At 42.0% G+C, this 24,483-nt stretch overlaps 1 protein-coding gene across 3 annotated transcripts in view; it reads right to left on the bottom strand.

Moving 5' to 3' along the window:
- Positions 1-368: 368 nt before the first annotated feature.
- The window catches only part of TASP1 (taspase 1), a 251,016-nt gene continuing 226,901 nt past the window's right edge, over positions 369-24,483 (bottom strand). For all 3 annotated transcript variants that reach the window (XM_061125956.1, XM_061125955.1, XM_061125961.1), the window contains one exon: positions 369-1,404. In XM_061125956.1, coding sequence (XP_060981939.1) covers positions 1,312-1,404 — 93 coding nt within the window. In that variant the 3' untranslated portion in view covers positions 369-1,311. The remainder of the gene's footprint in view (positions 1,405-24,483) is intronic.

The raw sequence follows: 24,483 nt of genomic DNA on the forward strand, positions 1-24,483 counted from the left end.
GTTTCCTTATGTGGCTCCAGAATCACTAAATATAACATTTAGAAGCAATTTATCAACTGAAACCATTGACTTTTCAGCTGCCATTACCATTTCTCAAAGCAAAGTGTTCCTATTCCTTTCCTTCGTTATTTTTTTTTTTAATCAAATTACAGTGGAAATTTTAGGGACTTCTACACTGACCACACAATCATGCACTAAGTTCATCTTTCATCTTGCTGGTGTCCAGTCTAATAACAAAGAGATAAAACTGGATTTTGAACAATTAGAAGCACAGCTAGAGGCATACGACTTCTGGAAATATGATCTGGCATATGATTTCTGGAAAAATTAAACTTTTTAAAAACAAAATAAAAAACAACTCTCCACTCTAGGATTCAAAAGATAATTTATTAGTCAGAGGAGAATCACACACCTATATCCAGTAATATGCTTCTTTTATTTTTGTGCCTTTTATCTTAAAAATATATTTAAACAAGAAACAAAGATAATATTGAATTTTCCCATAAATTTTGCTTTCTTATTTACAGTGTTACATTGTAAATAACATTCCATTATACACAGATTAAGGACTGCATTACTGTATGTTCTCTTTACATAGTCTTTCATAATACAGTACACACAGCTCGAAGCTATGCAGGATTTAAGCTTAGAAAAGCTTGAGGAAGGAAGTACAAACTTTATCAATAAGACTATTATTTAAAAAGGTTCTGACCTTAATTCTCTGCTAGATTGTTTCACTGAAACCATTCTTTGTTAAAGAAAAATGCCCCATATGAGGGATGAGAACAGCAGTTTAAGTCACCACAGGATCCACTTAAACTGGCTAACAAATAAAAACACTTGGTTCCTAGCACTGTGATCAGGAGCACGCCACTGTCAATCACTGCAACAAGCAGACTTCCTCTGCAGTTTCAGACACATTACATGTTACATCAACACAGTCTGTACCGCTTTGTGAAATCAACCGTTTCCTGTAACTTTAGGTTTTACCTGTAAACAGTTAAAGCACACATTTTGGGAAGATGATTTAATCATTCCTGGTCTGAGGTTACATAATAAGAAGGAGTTTCTAATTCATTGAAGAAGCGAGCACACGCACGCACACACACTCACACACACACAGCGTCCCACTCGCCCGCCCAAGACCCGCGTGTCGCCAAGCGCTAACTACAGCAGCACTAGTGTCGCGACGGACGCAAGAGGCTGCGACAGAAGTTATGAAATGAGGAAGGGAAAACATCCAACTTCGTTAGAACCCCGTGGAGCTCGGGTTCGGTGGTGCCCTCGACGCTCCGGGTTCCGCTGGAAGGCTCAGCTCACCGGGCTCTCCAGGCGGCAGACCCCACCTTCAATGGCCACGGACTGTCCGGCCACCGCGCCGGGAGGGAGTCTGGAAATATGAGTCTGCGGAGGAGGAGACAAGACTGTTAGAGGCGCCAGCTGTGTTCCCTCCCCTCCACGTGCGACGAAGGGGTAGAACACACCAGAGAATCTTGGCTTCTCTTTGCTCCGAGAATCTCCAGGCTGTGCTGGTGGGTAACTCAGGGGCGGACAGATCCTGTTTGTTCACATCTTAGGGGATGTTAACTGAGCACCTACTACATGCCAAGCACAGCACTGGCTGGGGAAGGTTCCGAGATCGGGACAGCATGGAGCTTAGGGCTTAGTCATACTCAGAACAAGAATGGTTTTCAAGCCAACTATACCGCGCATATTCCAGTTACCCGAAACTGGCAATTGATATACATGTTGTCCTCTAAACATTCAAAACTGAGAACACCTGATTCGTGTTTACTCCTTCAGAGTTAAGCAGCTTACAAAAATTAGACCACTCAACAACCTCACCTAAGTGAGGGAATGAAAAAAAGAAAAAGAAGAACGTACAAAGTAAGTTAAAGACAGGCATGAGTTCACACAAAATCGAGCCTGAGCTCTGCCCCTGCGCTGGAGGCAGAGGGCTGCCTCGTCTCGGAGCTTCCGGGGGCAACGAGCAGACAGGGGTCCAGGTGGGAGGATGGGATCACACGGACCAACGGCTCGGAGGAGGAGACTTCCTGGCGTGGAGTCCGGGGAGCTACCCCTCTTGCAGGGCCTTACCCGCAGCAGGTACCGCATACGGCGGACGGGTGAAGACTGCGGTCGGAGAACAAGGGGCTTTGTAAGGCTGTGTATTACAGCATCACGCAAAGGAGGCCAGCAGGCAAATGTCTTCCGTGAGGGGTCAGCCAGGAATTCCTTTTTTTTTTTTTTTGGATGATCTCTCTTAATCCAGGGATAGATAAATGTTGGAGTTTCTAAGAAGAACAGAGGGACTGTATATCCTTCAGATAATCCTCTCTGATTCTGCTTCTCTACACAAGCTTTTCCTAAGGACTGAACCGAGGGGAGCTCAAGTCCCAGAGTGCAGTCGCTGGATGCAGCTGGGGAGGTGGCCACGGCTGGGGTCGGGGTGACATCCTCTTGCGCAACCAAAGATGACGCAAGCACGTGCTTTAGCTGGAACAACACGGAGGCTAATTGATTTTAATTCTTAGGTCTCACTGCACAAGTCCTGTGAGAGCAACTGTCATAGTCAGCAATTTGGAAAGTTCTGGAAAACAGAAAATGTTCTCTGGGTACCGAGTGTTTGTGTGTGCAAGGCAGGAAGCCACCTGTAACCTGTGGGACGGAGGTCTGTTAGCTCTGGGGTGGAGATCTGCGCACGGCAGGCACTGTGGCATCTCCTGGGAGGGGGTTATCCCTGAGCTCATCCGCCATACCCACACCTCTGGCACCATGTCCCAGAGTCTGGCCTCATTATTGCTTGCATCTGAGGGTCGTACCTGGGGGTATCTTATAAGTACAGATGCATTATACTGGGAAGTCCACAGTAAGACACGCTCATGGACTGCTGTTTCTTGTTGGTGTCTCATTAACCGAGAGGGAGGATTTTGAAGACAACGCAGCATCTGAGTCTGCTACCCAGCAGCACTCCTCACAACCAGCCGCCTAAGGCTCAAATCCCAATTCCCACAGCTCAGTGCTGTGGGGCATTTTCTTCTTTCAGGAATTCATTAGCATGAAGCCAAAGAATTTTTTCCTCAGGCATCATTCATCAATTAAAAGGAACATTCTAACCAAAGACAATCCTGGAGAAAGAAGCCCCTTAGGCCCCTTCATCCCGCATCTCACCCTCTTCAGCCAGGATATGGTCATGTGATTACAATAGGGATCAAGAAGGTGGAAAACTATATAGTGGTTCCTCAATAAATTAAACATAGAATTATCATATGATCTAACAATTCCACATCACAGCATATACCCAAAATAAGTGAAAGCAGGGATTCAGATATTTGTACACAAGGCTCATAACAGCTTTATTCACAATAGCCAAAACGTAGAAGCAAGCAACCCAATGTCCATCAAGATATCAATAAGCAAAACATGGTCTGGACATACAATGGAATATTCAGCTTTAAAAAGAATTGACAGAGGGAGGTGGGAGGGGGAATTGGGATGGGGAATACATGTAACTCCATGGCTGATTCATGTCAATGTATGACAAAACCCACTGCAATGTTGTGAAGTAATTAGCTTCCAACTAATAAAAATAAATGAAAAAAAAAATTAAAAAAAAATAATAAAATGGATAGCCATCAAGGGCCTAAGGAAAAAAAAAAAGAACTGACATTCTGACACATGGCACAACATGGGTCAGCTCTGAAGACACTAAGCTCAGTGAAATAAAGTGAAGTGAAGTCACTCAGTCGTGTCCGACTCTGCGACCCCATGGACTGTAGCCTACCAGGCTCCTCCATCCATGGGATTCTCCAGGAGAGAATACTGGAGTGGGCTGCCATTTCCTTCTCCAGGGAATCTTCCCGACCCAGGGATCAATCCTGGGTCTCCCACATTGCAGGCAGACGCTTTACCCTCTGAGCCACCGGGGAAGCTCAGTGAAATAAGCCAGACACAAAAGGACAAATATTGCACGGTTCCACTTGTATGAGGCACCTAGAAGTCAAAATTCAGAGATGGGAAGCAGGATGGTGGTTGCCAGGGGCTGGAGGGAGGCAGAATTAGGGAGTCATTCATTAACGGGCACAGTTTCAGTCTGAGAAGGTGAAAAGTTCTGGAGATGGAGGGGGGTGATGGTTGCACAACAAGGTAAATGTACTAAGTGCCACTGCATCAGTTCAGTTCAGTTCTGTCGCTCAGTTGTGTCCAACTCTTTGCGACCCCATGAATTGCAGCATGCCAGGCCTCCCTGTCCATCACCAACTCTGGGAGTTCACTCAAACTCATGCCCATTGAGTCGGTGATGCTATCCAACCATCTCATCCTCTGACATCTCCTTCTCCCCCTGCCTTCAATCTTTCCCAGCATCAGGGTCTTTTCAAATGAGTCAGTTCTTCACATCAGGTGGTCAAAGTATTGGAGTTTCAGCTTCAGCATCAGTCCTTCCAATGAACACCCAGGACTGATCTCCTTTAGGATGGACTGGTTGGATCTCCTTGCAGTCCAAGGGACTCTCAAGAGTCTTCTCCAACACCATAGTTCAAAAGCATCCATTCTTCAGTGCTCAGCTTTCCTCACAGTCCAACTCTCACATCCATATATGACCACTGGAAAAATCATAGCCTTGACCAGATGGACCTTTGTTGGCAAAGTAATGTCTCTGTTTTTTAATATGCTATCTAGGTAAGTGCCACTGCCTAGTACACCTGAAATGGTTACAATGGTAAATTTCATGTTGTGTATGCATGTGTGCGTGAGTGCTAAGCTGCTTCAGGAATGTCCAACTCTTTGCGACCCTATAGATGTTATATATGTTTTAGCACAATTTTAACAAAAGAAGAAAGCAGAAATGACAGTTTTCTTCCTGGTCTAGAACTGTATTCTAGAAGATGGCATTAGTGGCTGGAATGAATCCACAGTGCAGACCCCAATGGAGAAACATTAACACCAGGTTCTGTTCACAAATAGGTTGAAAATTTCCAATCACATTACTTAAGATATCTGTCCCTAAAAGAGAAGTTCAGAGGAAAATTTATCCTCATGTTTCCTGGAGATACAGAGAGAACCCAATGAGACTTCCTGGCAGGCCAGGCACCAGAGAATAAATTAATTTTTAAAAGATCAAAGAGTGACCACATGTCCAAGCAGACAGCCTGTAAGTTGACCAGGGGGATGTCTGTCTTAAAGCAATTGATTTTCTTTTGAGTACGAAAAAGACCCAGAATTAGAAGGAAGAAACTAGGAGGCCAGGGAACTTGATAACAATCCCTTGAGATCTACAGAAACACAAATGGCCAATCCAAACTCACTTCTAACACTCCCAGCCCCGCCAAGCTTATGACAGAAAAACATGTAAATAAACTGAGCTAAACCACAAAGTATCAAGGAGAGTTAGGAAGGAAGAGAAAAAGGAATTTGAAAAGATGACAATGGTCTTGAGATATTTATTAATGATACATGGGCAAAATAATTTAAAAATACATTGAGATTTATATAAATTGAGCTGTACACAGAAATGCTCACTCAGACAAACAAGCTGTTAAGATTAACTTCTCAGGATTATCTCTTTCTGAAATTATCACCGAGTCAATTACAAAACACACTGGGCATGATTTTGGTGTTGAGAGGAATAAAATGATTAATCATCCAAATATATGTCAACACTTCACCAGTTTCATCCGTCAACATGATCTTCAAACTCATCAGAAAATATGACCTTGGCCTGGAAAAGTTAGAGCCAAGATGTATTTGATGCTTTCTGTGGAGATTTCAACAGAGCATCAAATGGCATTATAAACAGTGGGGGCTGTTTAAGAGAATATTTTATATGAGTGTTTATCTCTAAAAATTCTTTTGGAGAAGTGGGCTTGAATTCCTCAAGCCTAAAAATAGACCACTGTCTACAATGAACTTGCATGTCAGCATTTTAAAGTGCAGCAAAGTATTTTACAGAGTGTATAAGGACTGTGCAGACTCGAGTGTGTCCTACAAGTGTAAGAACTTAACACCGTATCTTTAAAACCAAAGTAGCAAAGTACTGTACTGGAATTCAGAACTACGAGAAATGACACGTGAAAACAGCAGACACCAAAGCAGCGGCGTTTTGGGTCTTCTCCCTCCATTCCCACTCACACACCGCTCTAACAAGGATTCCATGTCTCGTAGCCTCTTCAGTTCTTTCTCCAGGAAAGAGGACCTTTACGGGACCCTCCCCTCGATCTAGAAGCTCTTCTTCTAGCTCCTACAACCCCCAGCTGAGCATTTCACGGTTTTCGATGCAACTGTTCAGGTTTTGGTTTGTTTGGAATTTTTGAGTCTCTGCAGTTGAAAGCCCAGTGAAGGCGAGAGTTCGTCTTGCACACACTCCTTTGCGTTCCCTGAACTTGTCAGAGTGTCTGACACAAGCATATTCTAGAAATGTTCACTGAGTGGAAAAGTGACTAGAATATACCCTTCGGGGCTATGTTTATGTACAAAGAATCTCAAGCGTTTTCATTCATGTGACCAGTCAGTTTGGTTAAAAAGTCAGTCACACTAATTTGTTACAGTGAAGATTGTTTTTAAATAGATATTTAAGAAGCATGGACAGGTTCCATTTCCCCACTTTGCGAGTGATTATGGTGTTAGAATGGAGATAGAACCTTAGATTCTGAAGATGCTAATGGCTCCACACTAATGGAACCCAACGGCCTTAGAGTTAGAATTCTCTGCTTTCTTAATAATTCCCTGAATGGCCAGACAGATCCTTGAGGTTAACACTCCTAGAAGAACTATCACTTTATAGACTGTCTATTCAAAGCCAATAATATTAGGGTTGCTTTTTTTTTTTTTATTAAAACCAAAAGCATTGTATAATAACATATTTACCCTGAAGACTTCAAAATGAGAAAAAGAAAAATATAATACAGAAATTATATAATTGTTTGATGTCCTAATCACAATCTAAGTAGTAGCCGAGACTTCCTATCATTCATACTCATGTCTTTAAATCTTTTAAGACCACCTTAGTGACTGCTTTTTTGTGGTTTCCAGGAATACTACAAGCACACAATTTAATTTTGAAAGTCTCAAAGCCTCTATTTAGTGGTTATATTTTAATCCATCTTTCCACTCGCCAGAGAGTTGCTTGAGATCTGCCACAGCAGTCAAGGAAGGAAGATTCTCTTAGACAAGTTTATCCTCCTTTGGTGGGGTCAGGAAAATAAAATATAGACAGACATATTAATAGCTCAAGAAAAAAACAAAGCTCTTGGAAATGTTTTATTCATTGGTTTCATAATTCTGAGAGTTTGGTTTCTGTTTTTTTAAGAAAACAAAAACAAGTTTTTTTCATCAGTCACTGACTAAGAATCCAGAGCACCTTGGATTCTGGGCCACTCTTCTTCCTGGACACAACACTGGACTACATCTCCCAGCCTCCTTTTGCAGTCACTTCAGTGTGGCTTCATGATTGCAATCAGGCTTATAAACCAATCAGGCTTCTTCATCTTATAAACCACTCTCCTTGTGCTTTCTCTGATGACCTGAGGCCTATGTGATGTAAGAAACCTGGGACCCTGAATTATAGTTTGGAAGAGAGTCCTCTGCTAATCAGAAACTCCAAGTTGTATTTTATGTGAATGAGAAACATGCTTCTCATTGTGTTTAAACAATTATACATATATATTCTTGGGTTTCTTGTTATAGCAGCTGGAGCTATCTTAACCAACAATGATTCCACCCAGGCTTCGTATGTTCTGTGTAACTTCTGCTGGTTACTTAACTTCTCGGGCCCCCATCTCTAAAATGGGGATAGCAACATTTGTCATCAGGTTGACAAGGACTGTACGAGACACTGATGCAATGAGAGCACATGCCAGTAACTGTTAGATTCTTGTTATTCAAACACACACAGCATTGTCAAACACAAAACATCACACAGGACAATCTGACAGATTATTTGACATCCCAGAATGAGAAAATTCTATTTGAAATGTTTGATATTCTTCAAAAATAGGATGAGATATTTTAATGAAAAATTAGCTGCATGCTAAAAGGTAACACTGAAGAAAATGGACACTGTTTGGCCAATACTCTGATGCTGCTGTTCTGCTGTCACTGATACAACAATTAACAATTGCTGCGTATTTACTAACTACTAAGGGCTTTGTTATATACCAGTCTGCTGTATCACTAATCTTCTAAGGCTCAAAAACAATCAGCTCAACATGCTTGGGTGCTACAGAGGAAACCAAAGTGATAGAATACTGGAAAATTTCCTTTTAAGAACATGTTATGTTGTTGGGAAGACAAGTAAGGCCATATAAAATGATCAGAAAACCATTAGCAAAGGCACATGATCATACACCAAGAGTTTACAATACTCCAATGTGCGTTTTCCAACACCAGCAAGCAGTTAACTCAAGTCTGTGGATAATGGGGGCTTCCCAAATGACAAGGGGCTTCCCTGATAGCTCAGTTGGTAAAGAATATGCCTGCAATGCAGGAGACCCCAATTCAATTCCTGGGTCAAGAAGATCCGCTGGAGGAGGGATAGGCTATCCATTCCAGTATTCTTGGGCTTCCCTTATAGCTCAGCTCGTGAAGAATCCACCTGCATTGCAGGATACCTGGGTTCAATCCCTGGGTTGGGAAGATCCCCTGGAGAAGGGAAAGGCTACCCACTCCAGTATTATGGCCTGGAGAATTCCATGGACTGTATAGTCCATGGGGTCGCAAAGAGTCAGACACGACTGAGTGACTTTCACTTTCAGGTGGCAAGAGTGGTAAAGAATCTGTCTGCCGATGCAGGAGATGTAAAAGACACAGGTTCAATTCCAGGGTTGGGAAGATCCCCTGGAGGAGGGCATAGCAGCCCACTCCAGTATTCTTGCTGGAGCCTGATGGGCAACAGTCCATAGGGTCGCAAAGAGTTTGACACACCTGAAGTGACTTAGCACACAGGCAAACTGTGGATATTGTCCTACATTTTAACTCAGTCTTGACACTATCTACCAGGAGATAGTCAGTCCCCATGGGTTAAGAACTCAGTCACACAGACCTCCTCCCCATAAGTCCAGATGCCAATCGCTGGTCCAGATGGTCAACGGCACTTCTCGCCCCAGCTATAAATCAGCTGTAAGTAGGAGATTCCCACCACCCTATCCTCGGGTTTGATTAATTTGCTAGAGCAACTGACAAAACTCAGGAAAATAGTTTACATTATTGCAAGAGGATATAATTCAGGAACAGCCAGATAAAATAGATACATAGGTAAGGAAGGTAGGCAGAGGCTTGGAGCCTTCCATGCCTTCTCTGAAGGCACCAGTCTCCCCAAATCTCCACATTCATATTCTCAGAAGCCCTCAGAACATTGCAATTCTGGGATTTTTACAGAGGCATCATTATATAGGTATGAATAATTGAATTATTGGTGACTGGTGACTGAAGTCAACCTCCAGCCCCTCTCCCCTCCCCATAGGTCAGGGGGTGGGGCTGAAATTTCCAACCCTCTACCCATATGGTTGGTTCCCCTGGTAACTAGACCCCAGTCTTAGGTTATCTTGGGGTTTTCCAAAAGCCACCTCATTAAAATAAACTCAGGTATGGTTGAAAGGGTCTTGCTGTGAATAACAAGATACTCATTTCACCTTTATGTCTCTGAAGCGAGACTGAAGACTAAAGATCAAATACTATAACAAAAGATACTCCTAGAGGAGCTAAGATGGTGGAGGAATAGGACAGAGAGACCACTTTCTCCCCTACAAATTCATCGAAAGAATGTTTGAATGCTAAGCAAACTCCACAAAGCAACTTCTGATCGCTAGCAGAGATCATCAGGCACCCAGAAAAGCAGCCCATTGTCTTCAAAAGGAGGTAGGACAAAATATAAAAGATAAAAAGAGAGGCAAAAGAGTCAAAAGAGTTAGGGATGGAGACTGGTCTCGGGTCTGGGGGAAGTTTTCGAATCTAGGAGGGCAACGTAACCGGGAGGAAAAATAAATAAAACCCACAGATTACATGCCTAAAAGCAACTCCCAGCAGAAAAGTACCCCAGACGCTCGTATCCGCCGTCAGCAAGTGGGGCCTGAACGGAGGGGAGTGGGCAGCAGTGCTTAGGAACAAAGGAAGGACTGAGCAATTCCAGAGAAGAGCTAGCCGGCGGCGGACCGGCCGATCCCCCGCCAGAGGCAGGAGGCGCATGCGGGGCGGGGGGGGGGGGGAGGGGGGGGGGGCGGGGCGGGGGGGCAGATGCGGCCCCAGAGACGGCACCGGCTACCAAACGGCAAACAGGTTCCCAGTTTCTAACCAAAGACTTTCTGAGATTCTGGATGGTTGACATCCGCCAGGAGGGTCGCAGCTAGAGGCCAGCTCCCCAGAACAGACACAAGGCATACCCGACCTGCGCGCGGAAACTTGAGGCTGGGATCGCGGAGGGGAGAAGGCGCACCACCCCGGGGGAGAGTGTGTCCGTCAAGCTCCTGGCGGCCTGAGCTGCTCGGCGGGGAAGGCACAAAACACAGCCCCAACTGAGTCTGCGCTTTTGTGGAGTACCCAAAAACTGGGACTGCAACACAGGGCCTGCTCCCTATAGAGCAGCCTGGAGCCTGAGCAGTGTAGACGGGGAAAACACACACGCCGTGAGCGGGGGCAAACCCAGTGTGGCCAGAACACGGTGAGTGCTCCCCACACACGCCAGTGATATCTGTCTGCAGCGCCCCTCCCTCCCCACAGCATGACTGAACAAGCGAACCTAAACAAGAGACCACCTCTGCCCACTTGTGTCAGGGCGGAAATTAGACACTGAAGAGACCAGCAAACAGAAGCCAAATAAACAAAGGGAACCACTTCAGAAGTGACAGGTGCAACAGGTTAAAATCCCTGTAGTTAACACCGACTGCACCAGAAGGGGCCTATAGATATCGAAAAGTATAAGCTGGAATGAGGAGCTATCTGAAACTGAACCAAACCCACACTGCCCACAACAGCTCCAGAGAAATTCCTAGATATATATTTACTATTTTTTGTTTTTTTGATTAAAATTTTTTTCTTTTTCTTTTTTTTTTAATTATATACTTTTTATTTTCTTTTAAAATTCCCTATTACTCCTTTATTACTCCTTAATTTTCATTCTCTGTTATTTTCTTTTCAAGTCCTCTATTACTCCTCTACTACTCCTTAATTTTCATTTTCATATATTTTTACTATTTTTCTAATTAAAAAATTTTTTTTCTTTTTTTTTCTTTTAAAGTCCTCTATTACTCCTTAATTTTCATTTTCATATATTTTTACTATTTTTTAATTAAAAATTTTTTTCTTTTTTTTCTTTTATTTTCTTTTAAAGTCCTCTATTATTACTCCTTAATTTTCATTTTTATTTCACTATAACCTTGCAAAAAAAAAGACCCTATTTTTAAAGTGAACTTCATATAAATTTCTTAAATTTTTTGTGTTTCTGTTTTTAATATTGTATTTTTAAGAGTCTAACCTCTACTCTAGATTTTTAATTCTTTGTTTTTCAGTATTTGATATCAATTTTGGACATTTAAGAATCCAATATTCAGTACCCATTTTTACTCAGGAGTGTGATGATTACTCTCTCCCCCTTTTGACTCTCCTTTTTCTCCCCCAGATCACCTCTATTTCCTCCCTCCCCCTTCTCTTCTCAATCCAATTCTGCAGATCTCTGTGGGTGTTCTGGGCTACAGAGGATACCTAGGGAACAGAGTACTGCATATCTCTGTCTCCTCGAGTCCCCCTTTTTCTCCCCCTGCTCACCCCTATCTCCTTCCTCCCTCTCCTCTTCTTCATGTAACTCTGTGAACCTCTCTGGGTGTCCCTTACTGTGGAGAATATTTTCATCATTAACCTAGAAGTTTTATTATCAGTGCTGTAAAGTTGGAGAGGTCTTGAGGCTACTGGAAGAATAAGACTGAAACCCAGAGGCAGGAGACTTAAGCCCAAAACCTGAGAACACCAGATAACTCCTGACTACAGGGAACATTAAGTAATAAGAGATCATCCAAAAGCTTCCATACCTACACTGAAACCAACCACCACCCAACAGCCAATAAGTTCCAGAGCAAGACATACCACACAAATTCTCCAGCAACGCAGGAACATAACCCTGAGCGTCAACATACAGTCTGCCTGCCCAAAGTCACACCAAACACATAGACCCATCTCAAAACTCACTACTGGGCACTCCATTGCACTCCAGAGAGAAGAAATCCAGTTCCATGCACTAGAACACCGACGCAAGCTTCCCTAACCAGGAAACCTTGACAAGCCAATCGTCCAACTCCATCCATTGAGAGAAACCTCCACAATAAAAAGGAACCACAGACCACCAGAATACAGAAAGGCCACTCCAAACACAGCAATCTAAACAAGATGAAAAGGCAAAGAAACACCCAGCAGGTAAAGGAACATGAAAAATGCCCACCAAGCCAAACAAAAGAGGAGGAGATAGGGAATCTACCTGAAAAAGAATTTAGAATAATGATAATAAAAATGATCCAAAATCTTGAAAACAAAATGGAGTTACAGATAAGTAGCCTGGAGGCAAGGATTGAGAAGATGCAAGAAATGTTTAACAAAGACCTAGAAGAAATAAAAAAGAGTCAATTAAAAATGAATAATGCAATAAATGAGATCAAAAACACTCTGGAGGGAACCAACAGTAGAATAACAGAGGCAGAGATAGGATAAGTGAGGTATCAGATAAAATGGTGGAAATAAATGAAGCAGAGAGGAAAAAAGAAAAAAGAATCAAAAGAAATGAGGACAACCTCAGGGACCTCTGGGACAATGTGAAACACCCCAACATTCGAATTATAGGAGTCCCAGAAGAAGAAGACAAAAAAAAGGCCATGAGAAAATACTCGAGGAGATAATAGCTGAAAACTTCCCTAAAATGGGGAAGGAAATAGCTACACAAGTCCAAGAAACCCAGAGAGTCCCAAACAGGATAAACCCAAGGCGAAACAGCCCAAGACACATATTAATCAAATTAACAAAGATCAAACACAAAGAAAAAATATTAAAAGCTGCAAGGGAGAAACAACATATAACACACAAAGGGATTCCCATAGGATAACAGCTGATCTATCAATAGAAACCCTCCAGGCCAGAAGGGAATGGCAGGACATACTTCAAATAATGAAAGAGAATAGCCTACAACCTAGATTACTGTACCCAGCAAGGATGTCATTCAGATATGAAGGAGATTTCAAAAGCTTTACAAACAAGCAAAAGTTGAGAGAATTCAGCACCACCAAACCAGCTCTTCAACAAATGCTAAAGGATCTTCTCTAGACAGGAAATGCAGAAAGGTTGTATAAACGCGAACCCAAAACAACAAAGTAAATGGCAACGGGACCATACCTATCAATAATTACCTTAAATGTAAATGGGTTGAATGCCCCAACCAAAAGACAAAGACTGGCTGAATGGATTCAAAAACAAGACCCCTATATATGCTGTCTACAAGAGACCCACCTCAAAACAAGGGACACATACAGACTGAAAGTGAAGGGCTGGAAAAAAATATTTTACGCAAACGGAGACCAAAAGAAAGCAGGAGTCGCAATACTCATATCAGATAAAATAGACTTTAAAATAAAGGCTGTGAAAAGAGACAAAGAAGGACACTACATAATGATCAAAGGATCAAGCCAAGAAGAAGATATAACAATTATAGATATATATGCACCCAACATAGGAGCACTGCAATATGTAAGGCAAATGCTAATGAGTATGAAAGGGGAAATTAACAATAACACAATAATAGTTGGAGACTTTAATACCCCACTCACACCTATGGATAGATCAACTAAACAGAAAATTAACAAGGAAACACAAACTAAATGACACAATGGACCAGCTAGACCTAATTGATATCTATAGGACATTTTTATCAATTTCACCTTTTTCTCAAGTGCACACGGAACCTTCTCCAGAATAGATCACATCCTGGGCCATAAATCTAGCCTTGGTAAGTTCAAAAAAATTGAAATCATTCCAGTCATCTTTTGTGACCACAATGCAGTAAGATTAGATCTCAATTACAGGAAATAAAACTATTAAAAACTCAAACATATGAAGGCTAAATAACACGCTTCTGAATAACCAACAAATCATAGAAGAAATCAAAAAAGAAATCAAAATATGCATAGAAATGAATGAAAATGAAAACACAACAACCCAAAACCTATGGGACACTGTAAAAGCAGTGCTAAGGGGAAGGTTCACAGCAATACAGGTTTACCTCAAGAAACAAGAAAAAAGTCAAATAAATAACCTAGTTCTACACCTAAAGTAACTACAGAAGGAAGAAATTAAGAACCCCAGGGTTAGTAGAAGGAAAGAAATCTTAAAAATTAGAGCAGAAATAAATGCAAAAGAAACAAAAGAGACCATAGCAAAAATCAACAAAGCTAAAAGCTGGTTTTTTGAAAAGATAAACAAAATTGACAAACCGTTAGCAAGACTCATTAAGAAACAAAGGGAGAAGAACCAGATAAAAAAATTAGAAATGAAAATGGAGAGATCACAACAGACAACACTGAAATACAAAGGATTATAAGAGACTACTACCAGCAGCTCTATGCCAATAAAATGGACAACTTGGAAGAAATGGACAAATTCTTAGAAAAGCATAACTTTCCAAAACTGAACCAGGAAGAAATAGAAAATATTAACAGACCCATCACAAGCATGGAAATCGAAACTGTAATCAGAAATCTTCCAGCAAACAAAAGCCCAGGACCAGATGGCTTCACAGCTGAAGTCTACCAAAAATTTAGAGAAGAGATAACACCTATCCTACTCAAACTCTTCCAGAAAATTGCAGAAGAAGGTAAACTTCCAAACTCATTCTATGAGGCCACCATCACCCTAATTCCAAAACCAGACAAAGATGCCACAAAAAAGAAAACTACAGGCCAATATCACTGATGAACATAGATGCAAAAATCCTTAACAAAATTCTAGCAAACAGAATCCAACAACATATTAAAAAGATCATACATGAATGCAAGGATTCTTTAATATCCACAAATCAATCAATGTAGTACACCACATTAACAAATTGAAACATAAAAACCATATGATTATCTCAATAGATGCAGAGAAAGCCTTTGACAAAATTCAACACCCATTTATGATAAAAAAAAAAAAAAAAAAACTCTCCAGAAAGCAGGAATAGAAGGAACATACCTCAACATAATAAAAGCTATATATGACAAACCCACAGCAAGCATTACCCTCAATGGTGAAAAATTGAAAGCATTTCCCCTAAAATCAGGAAGAAGACAAGGGAACCCACTCTTACCACTACTATTCAACATAGTTTTGGAAGTTTTGGCCACAGCAATCAGAGCAGAAAAAGAAATAAAAAGAATCCAGATAGGAAAAGAAGAAGTGAAACTCTTACTGTTTGCAGATGACATGATCCTCTACATAGAAAACCCTAAAGACTCTACCAGAAAATTACTAGAGCTAATCAACGAACATACTAAAGTTGCAGGATATAAAATTAACACACAGAAATCCCTTGCATTCCTATACACTAACGATGAGAAAACAGAAAGAGAAATTAAGGAAACAATACCATTCACCATTGCAACAAAAAGAATAAAATACTTAGGAGTATATCTACCTAAAGAAACAAAAGACCTATACATAGAAAACTATAAAACACTGATGAAAGAAATCAAAGAGGACACAAACAGATGGAGATGTATACCGTGTTCATGGATTGGAAGAATCAATATTGTCAAAATGAGTATACTACACAAAGCAATCTATAGATTCAATGTAATCCCTATCAATCTACCAATGGTATTCTTCACAGAACTAGAACAAATAATTTCACAATTTGTATGGAAATACAAAAAACCTTGAATAGCCAAAGCAATCTTGAGAAAGAAGAAGGGAACTGAAGGAATCAACCTGCCTGACTTCAGGCTCTACTACAAAGCCACAGTCATCAAGACAGTATGGTACTGGCACAAAGACAGAAATATAGATCAATGGAACAGAATAGAAAGCCCAGAGATAAATCCACGTACCTATGGACACCTTATCTTTGACAAAGGAGGCAAGAATATACAATGGAAAAAAGACAACCTCTTTAACAAGTGGTGCTGGGAAAACTGGTCAACCACCTGCAAAAGAATGAAACTAGAACACTTTCTAACACCATACACAAAAATAAACTCAAAATGGATTAAAGATCTAAATGTAAGACCAGAAACTATAAAACTCCTAGAGGAGAACACAGGCAAAACACTCTCCAACATAAATCACAGCAGGATCCTCTATGATCTGCCTCCCAGAATATTGGAAATAAAAGCAAAAATAAACAAATGGGACCTAATGAAACTTAAAAGCTTTTGCACTACAAAGGAAACTATAAGTAAGGTGAAAAGACAGCCTTCAAAATGGGAGAAAATAATAGCAAATGAAGAAACAGACAAAGGATTAATCTCAAAAATATACAAGCAACTCCTGCAGCTCATTTCCAGAAAAATAAATGACCCAGTCAAAAAGTGGGCCAAAGAACTAAATAGACATTTCTCCAAAGAAGACATACAGATGGCTAACAAACACATGAAAAGATGCTCAACATCACTCATTATCAGAGAAATTCAAATCAAAACCACAATGAGGTACCATTACATGCCAGTCAGGATGGCTGCTATCCAAAAGTCTACAAGAAATAAACACTGGAGAGGGTGTGGAGAAAAGGGAACCCTCTTACACTGTTGGTAGGAATGCAAACTAGTACAGCCACTATGGAGAACAGTGTGGAGATTCCTTGAAAAACTGGAAATAGAACTGCCATATGACCCAGCAATCCCACTTCTGGGCATACACACTAAGGAAACCAGATCTGAAAGAGACATGTGCACCCCAATGTTCATCACAGCACTGTTTATAATAGCCAGGACATGGAAGCAACCTAGATACCCATCAGCAGACGAATGGATAAGGAAGCTGTGGTACATATACACAATGGAATATTACTCAGCCATTAAAAAGAATACCTTTGAATCAGTTCTAATGAGATGGATGAAACTGGAGCCCATTATCAGAGTGAAGTAAGCCAGAAAGATAAACACCAATACAGTATACTAACGCATATGTATGGAATTTTAAAAGATGGTAACACTAACCCTATATGCAAAACAGAAAAAGAGACAGATGTACAGAACAGACTTTTGGACTCTGTGGGAGAAGGCGAGGGTGGGATGTTCTGAGAGAATAGTATTGAAACAAGTATACTATCAAAGTGAAACAGATCACCAGCCCAGGTTGGATGCATGAGACAAGTGCTCAGGGCTGGTGCACTGGGAAGACCCAGAGGGATGGGATGGGGAGGGAGGCAGGAGGGGGGATCGGGACGGGGAACACATGTAAATCCATGGCTGATTCATGTCAATGTACGGCAAAAACCACTACAATATTGTAAAGTAATTAGCCTCCAACTAATAAAAATAAATGGAAAAAAAAAAAAAAGATACTCCTATCGCTTTTTTCACTTAGAAGTTCCAAGGGTGGGGAGCTGTGAGTCAGGAACCATGGAGGAAGAACAAATATGTACTTTTTACAATAAATCGCAATATCACAGATATCCTGCCACAAATACCACAGGAGGTCAAGAGACAGAGGACGGATGTGGATCAAGGAGGTGGGGCAGACTTTCCAGAGGCCACACACTGGAAGGCAAACAGAACGGGACAGCAGTGGGACAAAAAAGGATGTCTTGAGCCTACAGAAAGGAGAGCTGACAAGTTTGTCTGGTTTGAGCCACGTGGTTATTTCCAACTTTTCAAAACATGATAGAAAAAATTTTTAAATAGAGAAGGTACACACAAAGCATCTTGATTTTTAGCTACTCTTGAAAACCTGGGCAACCCTTGCATTTCCTCACCAGAGTAAAGTCACAGCTACCTTCTTTGGAAGGGCACTTTCTGGTCGTAGTTTTCCACTAGTGGGGCTGTGTTCTGCCTACGGCGTGTGCTCAGATGGCCTGAACATCTGTGGCTGTCTCTCAGCGGGTTACTACTATTGGTCCATTGGGGTCAGACAGTGGCAGCCTGATCCTTCCATCATACGGCTCTCCCTTCAACCTTTACCTAATGGTTTTGCAAGCACAGAACCAGCCCCAAACTGGCCCTGTCCTGTTTCTAACAAGATACTGAGTTATTTTCCAGGGACAACAGAATGAAACCTCAAGTCATGCAGCAGAAGCATGCAGGAGATTTTTGATCTCAGACAACTTGGAACCAAAGTTGTTCCCCCTTCCCAACTCTGTGAACTCTAGAGCCAACCTGGTGAACTCTAGAGCCCTCTGAGAAGCGGAGGGTCTGCTGTCCAGGAAGATCCAGTGCTGAAGCCCCTCTCCCACACCCTACTATGAATGGCCAAGCCCCAGAGCCCTCAGATCACAACCTGCCCCAGCAGAGCTTCCACACACCAACCTCCTCCGCTCCCTAAGAAAAGTCTGACCAAATCCCAGATGGGGGGACAAGTTTAAACCATTTTTTCTGGCCCCTTGCCAGTTGCCCTTGCAACAAGCTTTTCTTTTCTCAGAAGCTGGTGCCATAGCACTGACTTCTGTGTGCTTCAGCAGTGAGTCCATTGCTTAGCCCGTTTTAGTAGCCACTAATAATCACTGCCTAGGCCCTGTTATTTTGAGAGTTACTAACAGGTGGTTTCCTGATTCTGTTACTGTCGATACAGAAATAGCTGGAATTCTTCTATAAAGAACTTTCTCAACTTTTGGTATTCTAAAACAAAGTGCATATAAGAAAGGAAGGATAAACACTAGATTCTTTTACTTCCTTTTCAGGGTTCAGAATAATAAACCACCCAAAGCAGCCAAATATCTCCTCCTCATCATTTCTGTGAATTTAAGAAGGCAGTTTTGTTAAAGAAATATAGAAAGAGATTATAGAGGGAGGATGACTTTGGGTGGGGGAAAAGAGAGGGAAATAGAAGGAACAGTATTTTTTTCATTCACACCAGCCAAAGGTCAACTCTTCTATGTTAAAAAAGACAACAATCGGAGAATTGTAAGAGCTGCTTTTAAACTGTCAACAAGAATAAGACTGGCTGGACTGACTTGATAGTTGAGTTTTGGATGACTAATTTTTAGGTTCACCTGTTTTAGGTCAAAGATGGTACCTGCAGAATGAGTTAGCTCCTTTGGGGCTGACACAAAGTGAATATTGTTGTCAGTTAACCTAGTAAAGTTTGCTCAAGATCAGTTTTACTGTCTAGCAGAATGTTCTCTTCATATAGATGACTGAGGGTGAGGAGAGCGTATTAGTCTGCCAGGGCTTCTGTAACAGAATTATTTTCCTATAGTTCTGGAGGCTGGAAGCCCAAGATCAAGGCGTCAGTAGGGCAGGTTTCCTCTGAGGCCCCTCTGCGTGGCTCACAAGGAGCTGTCTGCTCTCAGCATCGTCACCTGGTCTGTTTTCTGTGTGTGCAAATCTCTGGTATTTGTTCTTCTTACGAAGACATCCTGTTGGATTAGGGCCCCATTCTTAAAACTCTGTTTGAGCTTAATCACTTCTTTAAAGGCCCTGTCTCCATATAAAATCACAGTGGGGGAGAGAGCTTTCAGATAAGAATTTGGTGGGGACAGAATTCAGTCCATAACAGATATAGACTAAAATGCAACAGTGCCCCATATGTTGCAGGCTGCATTTGTTCTCTGAGCTGAAATCCTCCTGCCCTTCCCTTCGCTCATCCTCTCTGTCTCCACTTGCCTCCTTGCTGTTCCTCAACCACATGGCATGTTTCTGCCTCGAGGTCATTGCATGTGTGATTCTCACTACCCAGAAAGCTCTTCCCCCACCAGTGCCCAAGTGACTCGTTGCTCACTTCTGCCGGATCTGTACTCAAAGCCGCCTTTTCAAGAAGGGTTACACCGGCCACTCACCAGCATTTCACAACCAACACCATCTCTACCTCATGTTTCCTGTATCCTTACCATATCTATAGTTTCCTGATAGCTTAGCTGGTAAAGAATCCGCCTGCAATTCAGGAGACCCCAGTTCAATTTCTGGGTTGGGAAGATCTGCTGGAGAAGGGAGAGGCTACCTACTCCCCAGTATTCTTGGGCTTCCCTGGTGGCTCAGCTGGTAAAGAATCCGCCTGCAATGCAGGATCCCTGGGTTGGGAAGATCCCTTGGAGAAGGGAAAGGCTACCCACTCCAGTATTCTGGCCTGGAGAATTCCATGGATGTATAGTCCATGGGGTCACAAAGAGTCGGACATGACAGAGCGACTCTCACTTTCATTTTACCATATCTACCTAGCCATCTACTTTGCTCCTCTATCTCGTTCATTGCCTGTCTCCTCCTTTGGGACAAAAACTCAGAAGGGCAAGGAGTTTTATCTGTTCACTGCTCTTCCCTCAGGACCCGAGAAGACAACCAGGCCCATGGAGGGGGCTCTGTATATTTGCTAAGCAAATAGAGGATTTTTTTTTTTTTTTAATGAGGATTTGGGAAATGAAAGAGAGCAAAGTGCAAATTAGGCATTTTAAAGTTCTTAATTTTATGTTTTGTAGTTTTTGATTATAGCTTGTAAGTTTGTTATACATTTTTTTGCAGAGATGTGCTAAGGGCTTTTGATTATAGCTTGTAAGTTTGTTATAAACATTTTAAAGAGATACGTGCAAATAAAATGATCAAAATGACACTGAAGTTGTGAACCCGAAAACTCTGAAAATAAAAATGTCTATGTACTTCCTAAGATGGACACAGAACGTAGAAGGCATGTGACCTGACACCATCTGTGTGCTCATCTTACACAACAGCTGCACGCACACCATCCTCTCCAGGAGAGGTGGCGGAGGCAGCGGCGTCACAGTGGGCCTGGGCTGTGGTCCTGGCACGCCTGCCATGTCCTGATGCCTGAATGACACTGAGCAACTCAGAGGATGGTGGAGGGCTACCTTGTTTGCAGGGCATTCTCCCTCCTGACAAGGGTGTCTCACGTTCAATTTTATAGCTTATCATGAAAATTTGAAGAGCCAGATATAACTTTCCCGCCCATTTTCCCTCATTAATTCTGCCTTATTTTTCAAATTGTTGAGTCCTAGGTAAAATATATTTTTCAATCTATTAACAGCATCACATGAACTTCCTTAATACAACCCAGAACAATGTGTATACTGTGTAGAATACACGATGGCTCAACTGCAGGCCTGGCCTGTCTTCTGCATCATCGGTCACCGTGCTACCCAGGATGCAGGGAGTTGCGGCAGGAGCCGGCATACTGGCTGCACACACCGTGTGCCCTTACATAGAGAACTCTTACCTGAGGTGATACTAGTCGCTTCTCGCTTCTTTTACTGGCACGGACGTGACAGACCTTAAATGACCGATGCCTGGGAGGACAGCTGAGGAAGTGTTTGGTTGATTTTTATTTTTTATTGCTTTGTTTCTATTATGGGCTTTTTTATTCCCCCTGTTAATGAGTAGAGTCAGGAGACACTACTCCCACCCCTGTCCTTTTCCCAGAAATTCCCTCCCCACCGCTTTCAAGAGCTGTCTTTCAAGGAGCCACAATTTGTGAATAAGAATATTCTGTCTGAGTATTCTTTGTGTGAGGCATCAAAGCTTGGAATGTAGTTTAAGGCTCTAAAAATAGAGTTTGGTCTTGAGACTTCATCCTGAAAGCAGATGTACTCAACTAGTTGACAGTTTCACATGAAACTGCTTAATATAATCCAGAATAACGTGTATATTTTATAAAATAAAACCCCATGTAACTACAGGTCAAAGATCTGGGTGCTCACTTCCCTAACCTGTCTGATATCAGGAAAATCAGTGAAAATCTCAGGGCTCTAAAACAAGGACTCTGGGTTGGACAGTCTCTAGAGAAACCTTGCAAAGTTTTCACATTCTCTGACACTGACTTCCTTTAGGTCTTGTATGCACTGTGAATGAACCTAATAACAAGCATTTTACTTCTATCCCATCACTGACTGTCTTAAACTAAAAGCAATGCCAGAGCAATTTGAAGATGTAATTCTTAAGTTCCACCTAACAAATCAGAAATATCGACAGATGGAGGAATTGATGCCATATGTTAATCATTTTAGTGTATGTTGCCCCCTACCTGATTTTCTACATTTAGAACAAGGACGCCGTAAAAGACCACTGACAAATGTGGACAAAGCACAAAGACAGCATTATAGTAAATTTCATCATTAGTCCTGAGACAAGGCTACATAATGGGAAATGTTCTATTGTTCTCACATAGAAATATCATGTTCAAGGAACCTCAACATAAGATGAAAATGCAGTCTTATGAAAACAGCATGTTGTTTTAGTCTCCTGGCAAAGTTTGTTACTTCTTTTACCACCACCCGTCAATGGCAACATCACACAACACTGCCCCTTACCTTTAGCTTAAAAGCCCTGTGAAGGCATCCACATAAACAGGGAAAACCCGCAGCACCTGTCATATCACCACTCACATGGAGAATTATCATGGATACTCCATTCTGCTAAAGGTGATAAAAGCTCTACACTATATCACAAATATTTATTCTGTACTTGTTAGGAGGGGACAGAAGAATGAAACACACATGATCTCACTCTGAAGGCGATTAGGTCTTTGTAGGATGTGGAAGCTAGTTCCTTATGAAACTAGCTTCTTGTAAATCTTAATAAAAATATGAAGTCCCTATATTTACATAATGCTTTAGTTTCCATAGTGCCTTTGCATCAATGAGACCACCTCAAAAATACGCTCTAAGGTAGAAAGAGGTATACTATACCTATTTTTCAGGTGGAAAGAAAGCCAGGCTCAGAATGGTTATGTGGTTTGCTTATGGTCCCAGAGGAAGTGGAAAAACTGAGCCTTGAATGAAAGCCTTTGGACTCCAAATTTAGGGCTCTCTTTACTCCCACAAAGCCTTACCATGAAAGATTCTAAATTAGGCTCTGTGAAGAGACACAACTCTCACTACAGGAGGTTTATGACTAAGTAGTTTCTCAGGGTGAAATAGGGCTTGCTCAGAAAAGCTACTGCCACACATTTTACCAACAAATTTCAGTTTGATTCTGGGATTCAGAGAACTGGATTTGAGCCTTAACTCTGCTGAGGATGAACTGGGGCAGAGGGCAGGATCACTAGATCTCTGGGTTTCAGTATCTTTGTAGCTCAAAATGAAAATTTTTACTCAATTATATAGGGGGTTCTTTCTGATTTGAACATTTTAGACAGTTTTGCATTAGAACAGCCCTCTAAAGGCTGTTTAATTTTTTTTTTTAACCCACATGTTTAAATTTTCCTAGAATTCAGTTATAGATTTTTTTTTTTTTAAACAGCACTTCTAACAAGTAACTGAAAGCCCAATTGGTCCCAGGACTTGTATTGCCTTTCCTTTATACCCAGCCTAACTTAAGAGTGGACCTCTTAGACAGCGGTGTTAGAACATCTACATCAGAACATCTGCGGGTGGGAGCCAAAAGGCTGGATTTCCACACCTAGGATTTGAACCCCCAAGTCCGCAGGAACAGAGCCTGCCTTAGGTTACCTCTTGGATAAAGAGGGAGGCAGTCAGGGAAAAGGGACAGTAGACACATCCTATAGACGACATGGAAACTGCTGACACCATCACGCTAATCTGAGACTCTAGAGACCTTCACCCTGATTTTTAAAACAGTCTTCATTCTTCTTTTCTAAACGTGCAAATGGGAACATGGCTACTTTTTTGCTAAAAATTCATTTAAAAAAAGAAGAAATTGGAACATGTCACTCCACGTAGTCCAAATGATCACAACCGTGTAAAAAAACAAGATCACAACTGCGGAAGCTGAAGGAAGTCCATTAGCACGCTGATGGCAGTTAATGTGGGGCAGTTCACAGCCCTCCAGGATTCATTCAGGGCCAGGGTCACCTCTCTTTTTCTCCTGTCATTCTTCTGTATTTTCTTAATTATGTGGCAGAGGGAGTTAGTCGGTGTTTAATGCGGCAGCATAACCTATTGAGGAATTGGCCTGGGTCCTTTCTTACTTGGAGACCCCCTGTGGGAGGCATGACCGTGTTCCCAGTCCACTCCTGAGCATTGCCGAGAAAGAACAAACAACGTAACTGTGCTGTCCACACGGGACCCACTGGCAGCAGCTTCTCCCTGATACACCCTCTTCCTTGGCCTCCAGGACCCCAAGCTCACCTGCGCCTCCTCAGCCTCTGTGGATGCAACTTCTCAGTCCCCTTTGCAGGCCCCCCACGCCCCCAAGCTAACGGCACAGGCACTCCCCAGGACTCTGCCCCTTCTCTCCCATCCGTGGTCACTCCCTTAGCGATCTCATCCAGTCCTTCGCTTCACGAAAGCGCTCCTATGCTGAGATTCCCAAATATACATCTCCAGCTTGGGCCTCTCCTGACAACTACCTGGTGAGAAGCTTTGGTTCTGGGGTTCAGACCGCCTGGCCTGAATCTTGGCTCGACCTCCAGTAGCTGTGTGGC

Source organism: Dama dama, chromosome 23 (assembly GCF_033118175.1).
Source record: "Dama dama isolate Ldn47 chromosome 23, ASM3311817v1, whole genome shotgun sequence".
NCBI lineage: Eukaryota > Metazoa > Chordata > Mammalia > Artiodactyla > Cervidae > Dama > Dama dama.